The 14899-nt window shown below is 45.2% G+C and overlaps 1 protein-coding gene and 1 pseudogene across 2 annotated transcripts in view; one reads left to right on the top strand and one right to left on the bottom strand.

Moving 5' to 3' along the window:
• unc93a (unc-93 homolog A) overlaps positions 1 to 14899 on the bottom strand; it is a 119971-nt gene that overhangs the window by 84623 nt on the left and 20449 nt on the right. For both annotated transcript variants that reach the window (XM_078556754.1, XM_078556755.1), the window contains exon 2: positions 460 to 641. In XM_078556754.1, the coding sequence (XP_078412880.1) occupies positions 460 to 641 (182 nt within the window). The remainder of the gene's footprint in view (positions 1 to 459; positions 642 to 14899) is intronic.
• Positions 9399 to 12062, top strand: LOC144689998 (NADH dehydrogenase [ubiquinone] 1 alpha subcomplex assembly factor 3 pseudogene; annotated as a pseudogene).

Here is a 14899-nt window from a genome sequence, read left to right as displayed (position 1 = left end):
ATTCAACCTGATATCCAGACACATAAGTCTAGCTATCAATAGGAATAGCTGGGGAGGAAGGAGTTTCAGACAGGAAACACAGGAGTTTGGGCTTCCTTGCTGTTTTAACTCCACAGCCTTTGTATTTTAGCCCTGACAGGTTAGCTGCCTGGGAGTCAGCCTGATTGACTGGATTAGTTCCCAGTTGGGCAGGATGCATTCCACATCAGGCCACAGGACCAGGCAGGTCTGACTCACAATTCCAAGGAACGCGGGCAGGGTGGGGATTTGATCTTGTGGGTTGAGGCGGGGTGGCGGCGGCTTTCCAATCCCTGACCCCCAGCATGCAAAGTCCAATTGTCAACTCCGGGGCCTTTTATGGGTGGAGTAGGCTTGATTGGGGGAGGGGGGAGATTGGGGGCTTAGGTGGAAGAACCAATCAAAATACTAATAGTTAAAGTAAAGATTTTATATTATTACCAGCTTGGATAAAAATTGCCAATTGAAAATGTAACGTAGCAGCACATGGAGATAACAATGGTCCATTTACAGCCAAAATATTTTATCATGATAGGTGGAAGGAACATTGAAGAGAGGATAAGAGCTCCATAGATGACACTTAATGAGGCCAGGCCAAGGCCTTGATCACTGTTCAGGCTGCTCTGCAAAACAGTAACAAAACAAGAGGTAAGATAAATCACATAATGCAATTATAAGTTACATAATGCAAATTAAGTACATTCAAACACTACCTAAAGTAACATCAGCAGATTTGTATATTTAAACGTAAAATAAAACACAAATCCACAAAAAACTATTCAGGCTGTCATATCTGCTTTCTCCAGACAACTTGAAACAGACCCACCAAATAAATTATGTTCTATGAAAATTTAAAAATGGAGATTTAATCAGGAAAGTTCTATTAAATACCATCCTTGAATTAATATGTGACATTCTGCCAACTGGGGTGCACATTCACAGAAAAGCTTGCAAGAGGTAATGGGCACGTCAGACAGTTTAACAGCAAAACGACATTTTGTTTCCTTCTGATAAGACCACAGCAAGTTTTAGAAAGTTCAAATAACAATTCTCTGAGTGTGTGGCTAAATTCTGTACAGTAGTTTTATTCAAAAAAGAAAGCTCTATATTCACAAATTGCTCCAAGCAATTAGCTTCAGAATGCACTACCCATGAGGCAAACTGCAAAATTATCTACATGATATTTGAAATAACTGGGTTTTAGGTATCCTGACAAACATGTGCAACAGGACCAGCTGGAGGCTTAATACCTTACCTTTTCACTAAAAAACCATCTGGGGTATTCAGCCAAGTTTGGGTCCAGAGGCCAGATTTTCAGGGAGGCGGGCCAACTCCAGAGCCATTAAAAAATGGCAGGCAAGACCTAATTCCACTATCCCAGTGATAGCAATCTTTCTGGGATAAGTGTGCAGGTAGCAAGCCTGCATTCTGCACTCCCAGTCTGGCAGGCTCCTTGCAGGGGGTAGGCATCTCCTAGCCCCAGCAATTATCATGGAGTCGCGACACCATCTCCATGTCTCATGGCTCGCAGCCCCTCAGAGGAGTCTAGATTTGGGAACCTTTTGAAGGGTTAGTTGAAAAGGTCTTACCTATGTTCTCTGCCTCTTCCATACCATCTCCATGCCTATTTATCCAATATGCACTATGTACATAACCAATGAGCCATATGATAACAATGGCAAGTGTAGAAATGCACAGGGAAAAAAACACCCATCATGCTCCATCATGGCAATTGGAATTTGGTGAGTGGAAATGCAAGTTCATAAGAACAGGAGCAGGCCATTCAATCCCTGGATCCTGTTCTGCCCTTAACGGGGTCAAATTTTCAACTCAACTCTATTTGCCTGCTTTTGAACCATTTTCCTTAACACCCTTATCTAAACAAATCTGTCAATCTCAGTCTGGAAAATTTCAAATGAACCAGCAAGTACAGCACTATGGAGAAGAGAATTCCACATTACAATTACCATGGGATGTATTTAATAGAGGCGACGGAGTCTCGGTTACTGACTGGAGAGCTGGTGAGAGCCCCATGTCACCTCTTTTCTGAAGGTTCACCACCTCAAGTGCCACACAGGCACTCGACAGGACAGCAGCAGGCCATCCCTGGGATCAAGTACCCCGGAGGCAGAAGTCAAGCCCAGCAAGAGCTGCTGGCCAATCAGAGGCCAGCAGCTCTATTGAACTGTGGAGGCAGTGGCAGTTGCTGGTACGACACCAGTCAAGGCAGGAGGGTGGTTGTGGGGGAGAGAGTGGAAGGTGGTCAGTAGCAAGGGCAGGGTGTTAGCTCTCAGCAGGCCCCCCACCCCCCTTCCTGATGCCAGGTCCCTCAATCAGGCACTGAGGGCCTTTGAAAGGGGGTCTCCCTGGAAGCCCATATGCAACCCTGTACAGGTTTGCTTCTTGTGCTCCAACACATGACGAGCCTCTTGCCTGCTGCTGGGTTAATACCAGTGGCGGTGGGATGAGGCCTTTAGTTGGGCATTATTTGTTCATTTAAGGGCCTCAATTGGCAGTGGGGTGGGAAGGCCATCCTTGGGTCCCCACCCGCCACTCTCCTACGTAATTAAATGCCCTTCCTGCCACCAAACTCACCACAGGAGAATGCATTAAATTCTGGCTCATGGGGAGAATTTTCCCCATGTTGGGCAGGCTGAGCGGGAACAGGAGTGAGCGGGCGTGGACCCAATCACCACCCATGATCGGGTCCATGCTGCCATTTTACGCGGGAGGGCCAATTAAGACCCGCCCAGCATCCTTCATGACTCACGTCCAATGGCGACCCAGCAGCCTGTATAAAGGAAGGCCTGGCAGCCTTGGAAAGGCTGGTCACAATGGCTGGGCGAAGTGCTCTGCAGGGGTACAATGGAGGTGCCATAAGTCCGGAAGGTAGGCAATCAGGGCAGCCCAGGCCAGGCCAGGCCAGGCCAGAGAGTCGGCCAGTGGGGCAGTGTGCCCCTCATTTTTCAGACGAGTGTCTAGCTGCCCTCCTGGAGGAGGTGTAAGCACAGCGGGAGGTCCTTCTTCCGAGGGACGGGAGGCAGAGGCCTCCATACCTGACCAAGCATGCGTGGGAGGAGGTGGCCGAGAGTGTTAGCTCCCATGATGTGGTGCGGTGCACATGGCTCCAGTGCCGCAAAAGATTCAACGATCTCCTGCGCTCGGGAAGGGTGAGTACCATGTTGCCTCAAGTCACTTAATGCAGCCGTCATCTTTTCCCCCCAACCCCACACCCCCCAACACCCCACAAACTTTGAGTACAGTAACGTCATTGAATCCCTCACGGAATGTATCCCTCGCTGGGTGTGCCAGCAGAGATTGCCCATGCCCAGTTCACCCTGAGAGGGTTGACCCAGGATGTATTCTGCATCCGCAGCATGTGTGACACTGACACCCAGAGTATAGAATGGGGTCGAAAGTCAAGGGTCTGCACCTAGGCAGAGTGCTGAGGCTGTGGAGCATGTCAAAGTCAGGGTGCTAAAATACTGGGAGGGGAGCTTCCAGTTGGGGGGCACCAATCCGTCTTCTGGTGTTTGTGCTCCACGTGCTTGTGCTTCCTTGCTTAAAAGTGGCATCTTGTGGTACCACATGTGAAGGAGGCAACATTTGGCCGAAGGTGGGGGGTGGGGGCGTCAGTCCTGGTTTGTTTGTGTGAGTGTGCGGCAATTGCAGGGTGACAAAGAACTGGAGTCCAGCAATGTCCCACTCTGGCTGGGTTGGCAGGGATGCGATGGGAATTCAGGTGCAGGCTGGACTAATCAATGCTCCTCTCTCCTTTTCAGGAGAAGACTGCGCACAATACGTTGGAACGAATGTGGACTGGCGGAGGGTAGGCCCAGTTGGCCATCCTTACGGCTTTCGAGCAGCAGGCCATGGACCTTGAGAGGCGCCATGCCCCCAGGTCCACTGGTGGCGGTGAGGCTGGGGGGGTTGCCACGGGGAGGTATGTTTGGCGAGCAGACAGGTCACCATGTGTGTCATAGAAACCGTGGCACTGCCGAATGCTCAGTGATTGAACTTAGCAACATGGGTTTACCTTTGATCATTACAGGATGAGCACATAATGATCTGGGAGAGCAGCATGCAAGTTGACATTGTCTGCACTGTAGCTGATCAAATGTCCTTTCCCTTCCTTTCAGCATCACCAGAGCAGGGCCGGGAGGAGGAGACAGAGGGCCCACCTCTCACCCCTGAAGCCCCCGAGGAAATGCACTCTCCAGCATCACACCATCTCAGCCAGGCAGGCACTAGCGCAGATATTAGCACCTTGATGGGAATTAGATCTTTGGCTAGTGTCCCGGGGCATGGCGGTGAGGAAACTTCACACTTATCTGAGATGCGGGCAGAGACAGAGAGTGTCCAGGGCGCTGGCAGTCGGAGGACTGCTGGGGTCCAGGTACTTGCTTAGTCGGTGGCTGATGATGTGCTGCTGGAGTCGTCCGTGAGGCAGCAAACCCTGGAAGTGCAGCAGGGTATGCGGGAGGATCTGGCGGAGATTACATGAGGCTATGTGTGGCATGGTGCCCATGCTGGAGTAGCCCACGTGGAGCACCATCGATGCAATGAGCCTCGTGGCTGAGCGCCATGCTTCCTCCATGGAGAGAGTGGCGACTCTCGTGGAGAGGCTCCTCCAGTAGAACAATCAGGGCCTCCTGGGGTTGTGCTCGGACCTGCAAGCCTTCACAGCGGCATTGGCCACAGCTGGTCAGTGCCAGTGTGGGAGATGGTCTGGGCACCAAGTATCCCAGCTCGGTGCTCATCGATTTACAGTGAGCAGGGAGGTCCGAAGCAAACTCAAGTTGGCGCAACAGCTGCCTGTCATCCCTGCGAATTTCCTTCAAGTCCTCCTTCTGATTGGCCCTTGGTTCCCTAGCATTTCAGGGAAGTTATTTGTGTCTTCTTCCATGAAGACAGAACTAAAGTAGCAGCTTAATTGCTTTGCCATTTCCTTGTTCTCTATTATAAATTCTTCCATTTCAGACTGTAAGGAACCTACATTTGTCTTCACTAATCTTTTTTTTACATACTTGTACAGTCCGCTTTTATGTTCCTTGCTAATTTGCTCTCATACCCTGTTTTTCCCCTCTTAATCTATCTCTTGGTCCTCCTTTGCTGAATTCTAAGCTATTCCCAATTCTCAGGCTTGCTACTTTTTCTAGCAACTTCATGTGACTCCTCTTTGGATCTAATAATATCCTTAATTTCTTTTGTTAGCCATGGTTGGGCCACTTTTCCTGTTGTGTTTTTGTGCCAGAAAGGAATATATAACTGTTGCAATGCATACATTCATTCCTTAAATACTAGCCATTGCCTATCCACCATCGTGCCTTTTAATGAAGTTCCCCAATCTATCTTAATCAACTCATGTCTCATACCTTTATAGTTTCCTTTGTTTAGATTTAGGACCCTAGTTTTGGATCGGACTACTTCACTTTCTATGCTAATGAAGAATTCTATCATGTTATGGTCACTGTTCCCCAAAGGATCCCGCACAGCAAGATTATTAATTAAACCCTTCTCATTGCACAATACCAAATCTAGGATAGCCTGTTCCCTAGTTGGTTCCTCGACATAATGGTCTAAAAAAAACCATCTCGTACACACTCCAGGAAATAATCCGCCACAGTATTCTGGCTAATTTGGTTTGCCCAGTCTATATGTAGATTATAGTCACCCATGATTACTGTAGCACCTTTGTTACAGACATCTCTAATTTCCTGTTCAATGCCATGCCCTACCTTACCACTACTGTTAGGAGGCCTACAGATAGCTTCCACTAATGTTTTCTGCATTAGTTGCTTCTGAGCTCCACCCAGACTATTCTAAATCTAGATTTCCTGAGCCAATATCCTCTCTCACTATTGCACTGATTTCATCCTTAAGTAACAACACCACCCTACATCCTTTTCCTTTTTGCCTGTCCTTCCTAAATATCAAGTACCCTTGGATATACAGTTCCCAGCCTTGGTCACTCTGCAGCCATGTCCCCGTAATCGCAATCGTATTGTCAACCCATTTACATCAGCTTGTGCTTATAATTCACCTACGTTATTGCAAATGCTCTGTGCATTCAGATACAGTGCCTCTAGAGTTGTCTTTTTAACATTTTTACATATTTTCTTGTACTATGACCTTATTTGCTGCTAGCCCTCATTTCCTCTGCCTTCCACTTTTGCTTTCTAATTTTCTGTCTTTCATTCCTATATTTGTTACCCTCTCTTATGTCTCCTCACTCAGGTTTCCACCCCCCCGGCCAATCTAGTTTAAACCCTCCCCCACAGTACCAGCGTATGCCCCTGTGAGGATATTGGTCCTGGTCCTGCTGGGGTGCAACCGTCCAGCTTGTACAGGTCTCATCTTCCCCAGAATCAGTCCCAATGCCTCAGGAATCTAAATCCCTCCCTCCTACACTATCTGTCCAGCCATGCATTCATTTGGTCTATTCTCCTATTTCTGACCTGGCTAGCATATGGCACTGGGAGTAATCCTAAGATTAGTACCTTTGAGGTCCTGCTGTTTAATTTATTTCCTAGCTCCCTATATTCTGCTTTCAGGACCTCATCCCTCTTTTTACTTATGCCATTGGCACTGAAATGGGCCATGACCTCTGGCTGTTCTCCCTCCCCCTTCAGAATGTCCTGCAGCTGCTCAGTGACATCCTTGACCCTGGCACCAGGGAGGCAACATACCATCCTGGAGTCACGTCTGTGGCCGCAGAAAGGTCTATCTGTTCCCCTTACAATCTCCTGAGAAACCATCTGCCCCAGCAATATCCAAAATGAAAAATCTGTTGCGGAGGGAGATGGACCCAGGGGACTGCTGCACTACCTGCCTAGTCCTTTTACTCTGTCTGGGAGTCACCCATCCCCTTTCTGCCTGTGCACTCTTTATCTGCGGTGTGACCACCTCACTGTATGTGCTATCCATGAAGATCTCATCCATGCGGATGCTTCACTTTGACTTCAGCCCTAAAATGCAGATTTCAAGTAGCTGCAGCTGGAGACATTTCCTGCACACGTGGTCGTCCTGGACACTAGAAATATCCCTGACTTCCCACAATGCACAGGAGAGGCATTCCATATATCTGAACTGCTCTGCCATGGCTTACCCTTAAATTACTCCCTTTACTCTTGCTTCCTCTAGTTAGAGGATATTAAGGACAGTAGAAATACTCACCAGGTCGTACTTACCAAGGTCGCCACTCTTCTTCCTGAGGGAAGATAGAAAATGAAAGGATCGCCTCCTTCCCTCTTCACCAAACTCCCTCACAAACTCCAACTTAAGCACTCTAATGCAGCCCAAAGCAGCACTCCAGTGCAGATCAGGGACAACCAGGAAATTGGTCAGATTTTGTATTGGTTTAAAGTTCTTTCTACAGTCTTAAATATCCTTTCTACAAGGACCTTGTCCCAGTCCAGTTTACTTTCAGCCTATGCCAGCAGTACTGCACTCTCTTGTCCCAAAATGGTGCCAGTGTTCCATGAAAACAAACCCTTCCTTCCCAAAAGTAGTCTTTCAGTACATGGCTCAGGTAGTAATCTGGAGATTACCTTCCACTTCCCTATCGCTGCAGCCTTTCTGTTCTGCTGTTCCTCCCCATTTCCTTGGACTCCCTATTGCACCATGGTGCCTTGGTTGGCATTCTTGTCATCTTTCCCACAACCTTTTGCCTTAACTCCATAGTGCAACGTGTTAACTGTATATTAATTGTGCTTAATTGTAGGCGGGTGGTCAGCATTAACTGGGGATTCACTTGTATCAACATAAATAGACACTGACATGCTTGCTTGTAACCTGTAACTGTGTAAATAAATGCTTATGGAAGTGTGTCAAGATTGGCTCTAGTTATATCCTTCAGCAATTGGTTTTCTGGATTAGAACATGATAACAAAGAATGTTTGTCTAAAGAAGAATGTTGGAAGCTATGAAAAATTTTCAGACAGAAAACTACTATCCTAATAGCTTTTGCAGAAAATGGCAGAAGGCAAGTATAAATTGTCAGTGTGATGATTACCCTCTGAGGTTCTTGGAATCTAATACTTATGAACAGTGAAAGAATGAAGTGGATATGTGCTACATCCCTACCAAAGAGGAATAAAGTTTTAACCTTGGTGTGTTGCTTCTTATAAGTAAAGTATTTTATGAACTGGATAGTGATAATTGGAGTTCTTGGATGAGATTTACAAGAAAGATGATCTGTTAAATACTTATAATGCTTGGTCAGACTTTGATAGATTTTGGAAAATGGATGGTCATTCCATCCAAGGATATATCATGGACTTTAAAAGATTTTATAAAAGATTGACAAAATTCAAATTGGGTATCTGTGGGTCAACACTAGTGCTAAGGTGTCTTATATGGACAGCCTACAGATTCTAACTGGTGTTTGGTTCTAAGACCTTTGTTGGATCAGATGTCTGCCTTAAAAATATTCCTGAGGAAATAGTCTTCTCCTTCAGCCTTTTATGAAACAAATGAGACCTTCTGCAGTAATAAAAAGGATAGAGGATTCAATCCTTGCCAGATTTCAAATTGGTCCGCATCTGGCCAGTACTGCAGAATTGGAACAGCAATATTAGGCAGATGATCCTAGTATGGGCATCACTGGCTAGGCTAGCATTTATTGCCCATCCCCAAAGGGCAGTTAAGAGTTAACCACATTGCTGTGGGTCTGGAGTTACGAGTAGGCCAAACCAGGTAAAGAAAGCAGGTTTTCTTCTCTAAAGGACATTAATAAACCAGATGGGTTTTTACAATAATCAACTATGGCTTCACGATCATCATTAGACTTTTAATTCCAGATTTTTATTGAATTCAAATTCCACCATCTGCTGTGGTGGGATTCAAACCCAGGTCCCCAGAGCATTACCCTGGGTCTCTGGATTACTAGTCCAGTGACAATACCACGACGGCATCTCCTTCTTGTCTTCACAGACTTTTTAAATTATGCAGTGTTAGATTGTGCTTGCACTTTGACTGTAGGCAGAAATATTAGTTAAAATGTTATCTTGATTCACTAAGTAGGGAGGATTGATGCAAGGTGAAGGAATATATACATATTGGTTGCTTTTAGGTGCGATGACAACACATTGGTGATCACTGCAAAGTTATAATTCCATGTAAAATAGCTGAAATAAAATAAAAATAAAACTTGACATTGGGCATGATAAGGCAATTATCTTTAGGAAGGCAGTTGATCTGCAGTTTACCCAGTGAGGACAGTATTGTATCACCTTAACAAAACCTGATGTTTCTCATCAGACAAAAGTTAATGGCATTAGGTAATAAAAATCAGAGGGTGGCGGGGGAAGCAAATTTTCTTTAAGTTACATTCACAATTCGTTCACCCTACTTACAAAGGTTAAAAATCCAGCTAAAAGATGGAAGTTGATGAAGAGTATATGAAACTAATGGAGGAGGTTAGTGAGAAGTGTGAAATCCATAAAAAGTATTTGAGGACACTAAGTAAGCCTTACATTGGCATATGACTTTGACAAGGTGGTTGCCATGGATCTAAAGGTATGGGACAAATACAGTGTTGCAAAGATGTGCTACATAGAATATTAATTTGTAATGTCATCTGCTGGATATATATAGTGAACTTTTTGAAAAAACACTTTGTGTTAAACAAAGGACACTGGCCTACAGCAGCTACTAAGTTGCATTTGTAAAGGCACAAGCCACTTTATGCAGACAGAGTTTATGGAGCTCTAAGAGACATTAGCTAAGATAATTTCCCAGATTGAAACCAGGGAGAGGTCACGTGACCCAGCTCGTACGTGTAAAATATACTGGATTTCAACTAACACAGACTGCCACAGGGACAGTAGGGGCAACAACCTTACCTTCCCATCCCTCCCCTCCACCCCCCACCCTCCACTTCTCTTTGAAACCTCTCTCATTGGGCAGAATTTTGCCCTCGGATGGCGTGCGGGCCCCACTGGCTCGGCAGCGGGCGGACAGCCGACCCCCACCATTGAAACCCCATTCTGAGTGGGCGGGCCAATTAAGGCCTGTCCAGCGGCCTGCCCGACAGGAAGCACTGTGCAGTGGGGGAGGGAAAGCCCAGCTGTCAAAGTGCACACTTTCACGCATGCGCACGAAAGAGTGCACTGCTCCCTGAGACAAAGTGCTGTCTCAGGGAGATTACTGACAGTGTACAAAAGTTAAAAAATAGAGAAATAAAAATATTATTAACATGCCCCCCTCATGTGACAATGTCACACGAGATGGGACATGTTAATAAATATCACATTACATTTATTAAAGTTTTTTAAAAAGAACATGAAACCTCATCCCGCCAGTGGATGAGGTTTCATGTATTATCAGAAGCCCGCTGGGGCTCCTGGCCTGCCCGCCAGCCTAAAGGTTGGACGGGCAGGGTCTTTAGTTACTTTAATTACCCTGTCAATGGCCTCAATTGGCCATTGACAGGTCAGCGGGTGGACAGCTGATTTCGCTGTCCACCCGCCTTCCTGAAAATTTAAAGGGACTGGGATGATGTCGGGGGTTCCTCCTGACATCATCTCACATCATTTTCGCGTCGGCGAGCGGGCCCCTCCCCCAAATCGCCAAGGGGAAAATCCTGGCCACTAAAGCTGAGCCCTGTTTATGGTTTGAGAACTCACCAGAAGACTTCATTGCTGCAAACCGAGAGTTCTTAAAGGAGGATTCCAACTCAACACCACTGACTTCAAGAGAAAAGAGAATCAGCCAGCCATGACTGCAAAGCTTCTGTTTAAACTCTGTTATAACTAATCCAGGAGTGGGACAAAAGTGTCAGCTCACCCCTCCTAACCTGGTCATAACAGCAGAAATAATTTCCTTCTACAGTTTGTAGACCTGCCAACCAGATTTAATTTCTTTACAATAATACTTGGCAAGGACAATGGGTTATTACAAATAAAATCAATGGAAAATGGATAGTGAAAGGACTTGGGACACCAGCTAAGCTTCTGACTGATAATGGAAGGGATTTTGCCAATGAGTTCAGAGACATGTGTGAAAACATGAACATGATGGTCGCAAATACTGCATCACAAAGTCCCTTCTGCAATGGACTCTTGTGAAAGATATCATTCTGTGATTGATGAAACACTGCATAAAAATTTAGCTGATCAACCAGGCTGCCAAGTTGACTGCCGCCCTAGCACAGGAGGTCCAAGCAAATAATTCACTCCAGATATTTGGAAGATATAGTTTCTATGAATCAGTCTATTGGTGAAATCCCCAAACCTGTGCGATAGTCCTCCTGCTCTAGAAGGTACTCCAATGAGTTGCATTTTTTTCTGCACATTTGAATGCTTTACATGCAGAGAATCGAGCTTTCATCAAGGCTGAGATCACGGAAAAAATTTGGAAAGTCCTGAGGCATCATACAAGACCATTTGAGACAGGATTTAATTGAGGAGATTTAGTGCATTATAAAAGAGAGGATTGAGCGTCACGGCGGCCACGCTGCGACAGGGGTTCGAGCCCCGGCTCTGGCTGTGGGCAGCCCGGGCACAGGCCCGGGACAGGCAGCCCTGTTGGGATTATAAGATGACACCCTCAGATGATGAGCTGTACCAGCGCACCAGAATGAACACTCTGGAGAGAGAATCGCACAATGTCATGTTCATTGATGGTTACACAACTTCACTATTAATGGGAACCAAGTCTTTGGCCCATATGCAGTGATTCCACAGGCAATCCTACAGTGAGATGTTGGAAGTTACAAAGACATCAGTGAGGACAGTCTTGCTCTGTTTTACATACTGGATCCTAAAATAGAGATTCTGGTTTTGGGGATGGATGATCAAATCCAGAGACTGGACCCCAAACTGTTGATGTTTATGAAGAGCAAGGGGATCGCCGTGGAGATACAGGATACTCCAAATGCCTGTGCGACCTTTAACTTCCTAACGAGTGAGAAAAGATGCACAGCAGCTGCACCGATCCCACCTCTCCGCAGAGCTGATGTAACTCGCAGTAGTGTTTGAGGAACCTTTCTCCAATTGTACAGAGTAATTAAACTGTGTTTGTGTCAAAAAATAAAAATAAAAGAGAGGATCATAGAGAATGGAAAAGCTCTGGTATGGTAAAAGGGTGTGATGGTAAGACAGTACTTATTAAACATGGCAATCAAACTGTTAAGGTTCATTCATCAGTATTAATCAGAAACAGTTACAAAATCTCACACTCAAAGCAGCTACTCAAAGTAATTAAGGCACCTGAGACCTCGAATGCTAATTTATTTTGTGATGAAGGTCTTGAAGAACAGAATATCATGGGGTGGATAGTGGTAATGATATGACAGGACAGAGCTATTGCATCCAAAGCCAATAGCCCAGAGTTGGTACTCAAGTGACATATATTCTAGAGAATGGAGGGATATGACAATTGTGAGTTTTGCAGAAAAAGCTACTGGAAAGTTTTAAATATAAGTTGGCTTTTAAAGGGATGATTGCCAAGAAGTGAGCTCCATGGACTGGCAGAATGGGGTCAAAGAGTAGAGTAAGAAAGTGCAGTGCAAGTACTAATAATGGGTCTGGAAGTGACTGTTGCATCAGAAAATGATCACATAACAAAGAAACAAAGCTTCCAATAGTGGAGAGGAAGATCTCACAGTAGTTATCCTGACTGATGGAAAAGTTCAAGTACAGGCTGGAGCTTGAATAGATTAAACAATTAAATAAAGAACACAGAACAATATCGGAACAGAACTAAAAGCAGAAGTACTCATCATGATGATGATTTGGTGATTGCTGTTTAACTTAAACTTAGGGATAAACTAATAAGCGAGGCAGAATAAAGGGAGTTAGATAGTTGGAGAGAGTGTGAATGGAATGTATTCGGAGGTACCAGATAAGGGGCAATCAGCTTTGCCAGATTGGTGGATTTATAATGAAAATGTCCTTGCAGATGGGATGTGTGATGCTACTAACTGCAATTTTGAAGAGCAATTGGGTAATACAGATATTAGAGTCAATACTCAACTGGAAAAAATAATCTTTGGAAATATTTGTAACTCTTTTGGCCGCATATTCAAGGTAGTATAGGTTAATTGACATAATAGTCTCATTTCTGCAGGATGATACTTTGCATAGATGTGTTCTGACACTGCCCAAAGGGGCAGCAGATGTAGAAAGAAAACAATGAAAATTAAACAAATGAATCTGTAGCCTATATGATGCTTCTAGGAAGTGGTATTTTTTCCGTGAGATCTGTTTTGCTGAAAAGGGATTGCGTTCAAATGAAAGCAAATCCCACATTTTCTTTTATGATACCAATAAAACAACTTCCAGGCACATGATGCACATTGGTTTAGACATTAAGCAGAGTAGATCTGGAATAACTAAGAAATCCTATTCAGACAGTGTTACTCCCATCCTGTTTAATTATACCAGATCCTCACAGAGCAACTGCAAAGTTTGATTGGTTAAGTGTGCTGGTTGGGCATTTAGACTGGACTAGCTGCTAGATTAGCCAATTGGGTTTAAGTACTACGGGAAAAAATTTCCCCCTGTCGGGGGGGAAGTGCGGGAGTGGGCGTGGACGGGCATGCCTCCGATCGGTGCCCCCGATTGGGGGCACGCCACCAGTTTATGTGGGTGGGCCAATTAAGGCCAGCGTGACATCTGCTCGGAAGCACTATGCGCTCCCTGTGCGGGCGGGGGGGGGAGGTGTGGATTCCCTCAGCCGGGCGTGCACTCTTTCGCGCATGCGCGCGAAAGAGCACACAGATCTCCCTGAGGCTAAGTGCTGCCTCAGGGAGATCGGCTCGGAATTAAAATTTTTAATGCAAATGATAAAAAACTTCCTTGACATGTCCCCTCATGTGACACTGTCACATGAGTTGGGACATGTCCATAACCTTTATTGAAAGATTTGATAAAAATTTCAATACCCCCATGAAACCTCATCCTGCCCATGGATGAGGTCTCATGCTTTTTCCGAAGCCCGCCAGGGCTCCCGGCCTGCCCACCAACCTTAAGGTTAGATGGGCAGGTCCATTAATGACCTTAATTAGTTTTTCAATGGCCTCAGTAGGCCGTTGACAGGTCGGCAGGCATGCAGCTGTTCCACCCGACGTTATCCCGCGTCATTTTACACGTCGGCGAGCGGGCCCCACCCCCGCTCGCCGGCCGGAAGATCCTGCCCCTTGATACACAATAAAGTATGTTTTAAGGGAAAATAAAACATTAAAATTATTAAATCTGGAGAAATGCCATTTTTATCTATGCTTCATGAACTAATGTTCCTAATGGAGTGCAGATGGTTTCATAATATTTCTTATGGGTGAAAATTGGAAATTTTGTTGCTTAGTTTGGGAAGCCAAGAAAATGTGAGTTGTTTAAAAGTAGTTCAGCTGTTGAGACAGTGGCTGTTGTGGAGGCAGTGGATATGGCATTCTATTTGTCAAATATTTGTATGTATAAATATATGTGAGATTTGTACAATAAGTATACTGAAAATAATGGCCCAAATTTTCGTCAAGTCAGAAGGGGTTTGTGCCTTAGCCAAAATGGTGCCAAAGTCCTGATTCCAGAAGTCCTGGCCCAACCCGGGACCCACCAGTTTCGCCAGGGCCAGGAAGGGGGAAGGTTGTAGTTTGCACATTTGTGGTTCATGGAGGCAGTTGCACATGTAAAAATGCAGGTGCCTTCAAACAGGTGCAATTTTTATTCCAGGATGTTCAAAATATGACAAAATAAGACCTTAGACCACTGAACGAAAGGTCTAAAGCTGCTGGAGGTATTTGGGAGAGGTCAGGTGCCCTTTGGGATTATTAAAAGTATACATGAATGTGGATAAACTCAGTGCAATAGTCAAGGCGTTTTAATCGTCAAGCTCTTTAACTTTTTGGAAAAAAACAGCCTGCAATTAAAAAAAAATCAGT

The sequence above is a fragment of the Cetorhinus maximus genome, chromosome 14 (genome assembly GCF_964194155.1).
Source record: "Cetorhinus maximus chromosome 14, sCetMax3.hap1.1, whole genome shotgun sequence".
In the NCBI taxonomy this organism is placed as follows: Eukaryota; Metazoa; Chordata; class Chondrichthyes; order Lamniformes; family Cetorhinidae; genus Cetorhinus; species Cetorhinus maximus.
Note: the sequence above shows the minus strand (reverse complement) of the source record. Positions and strands in the feature narration are given on the sequence as shown.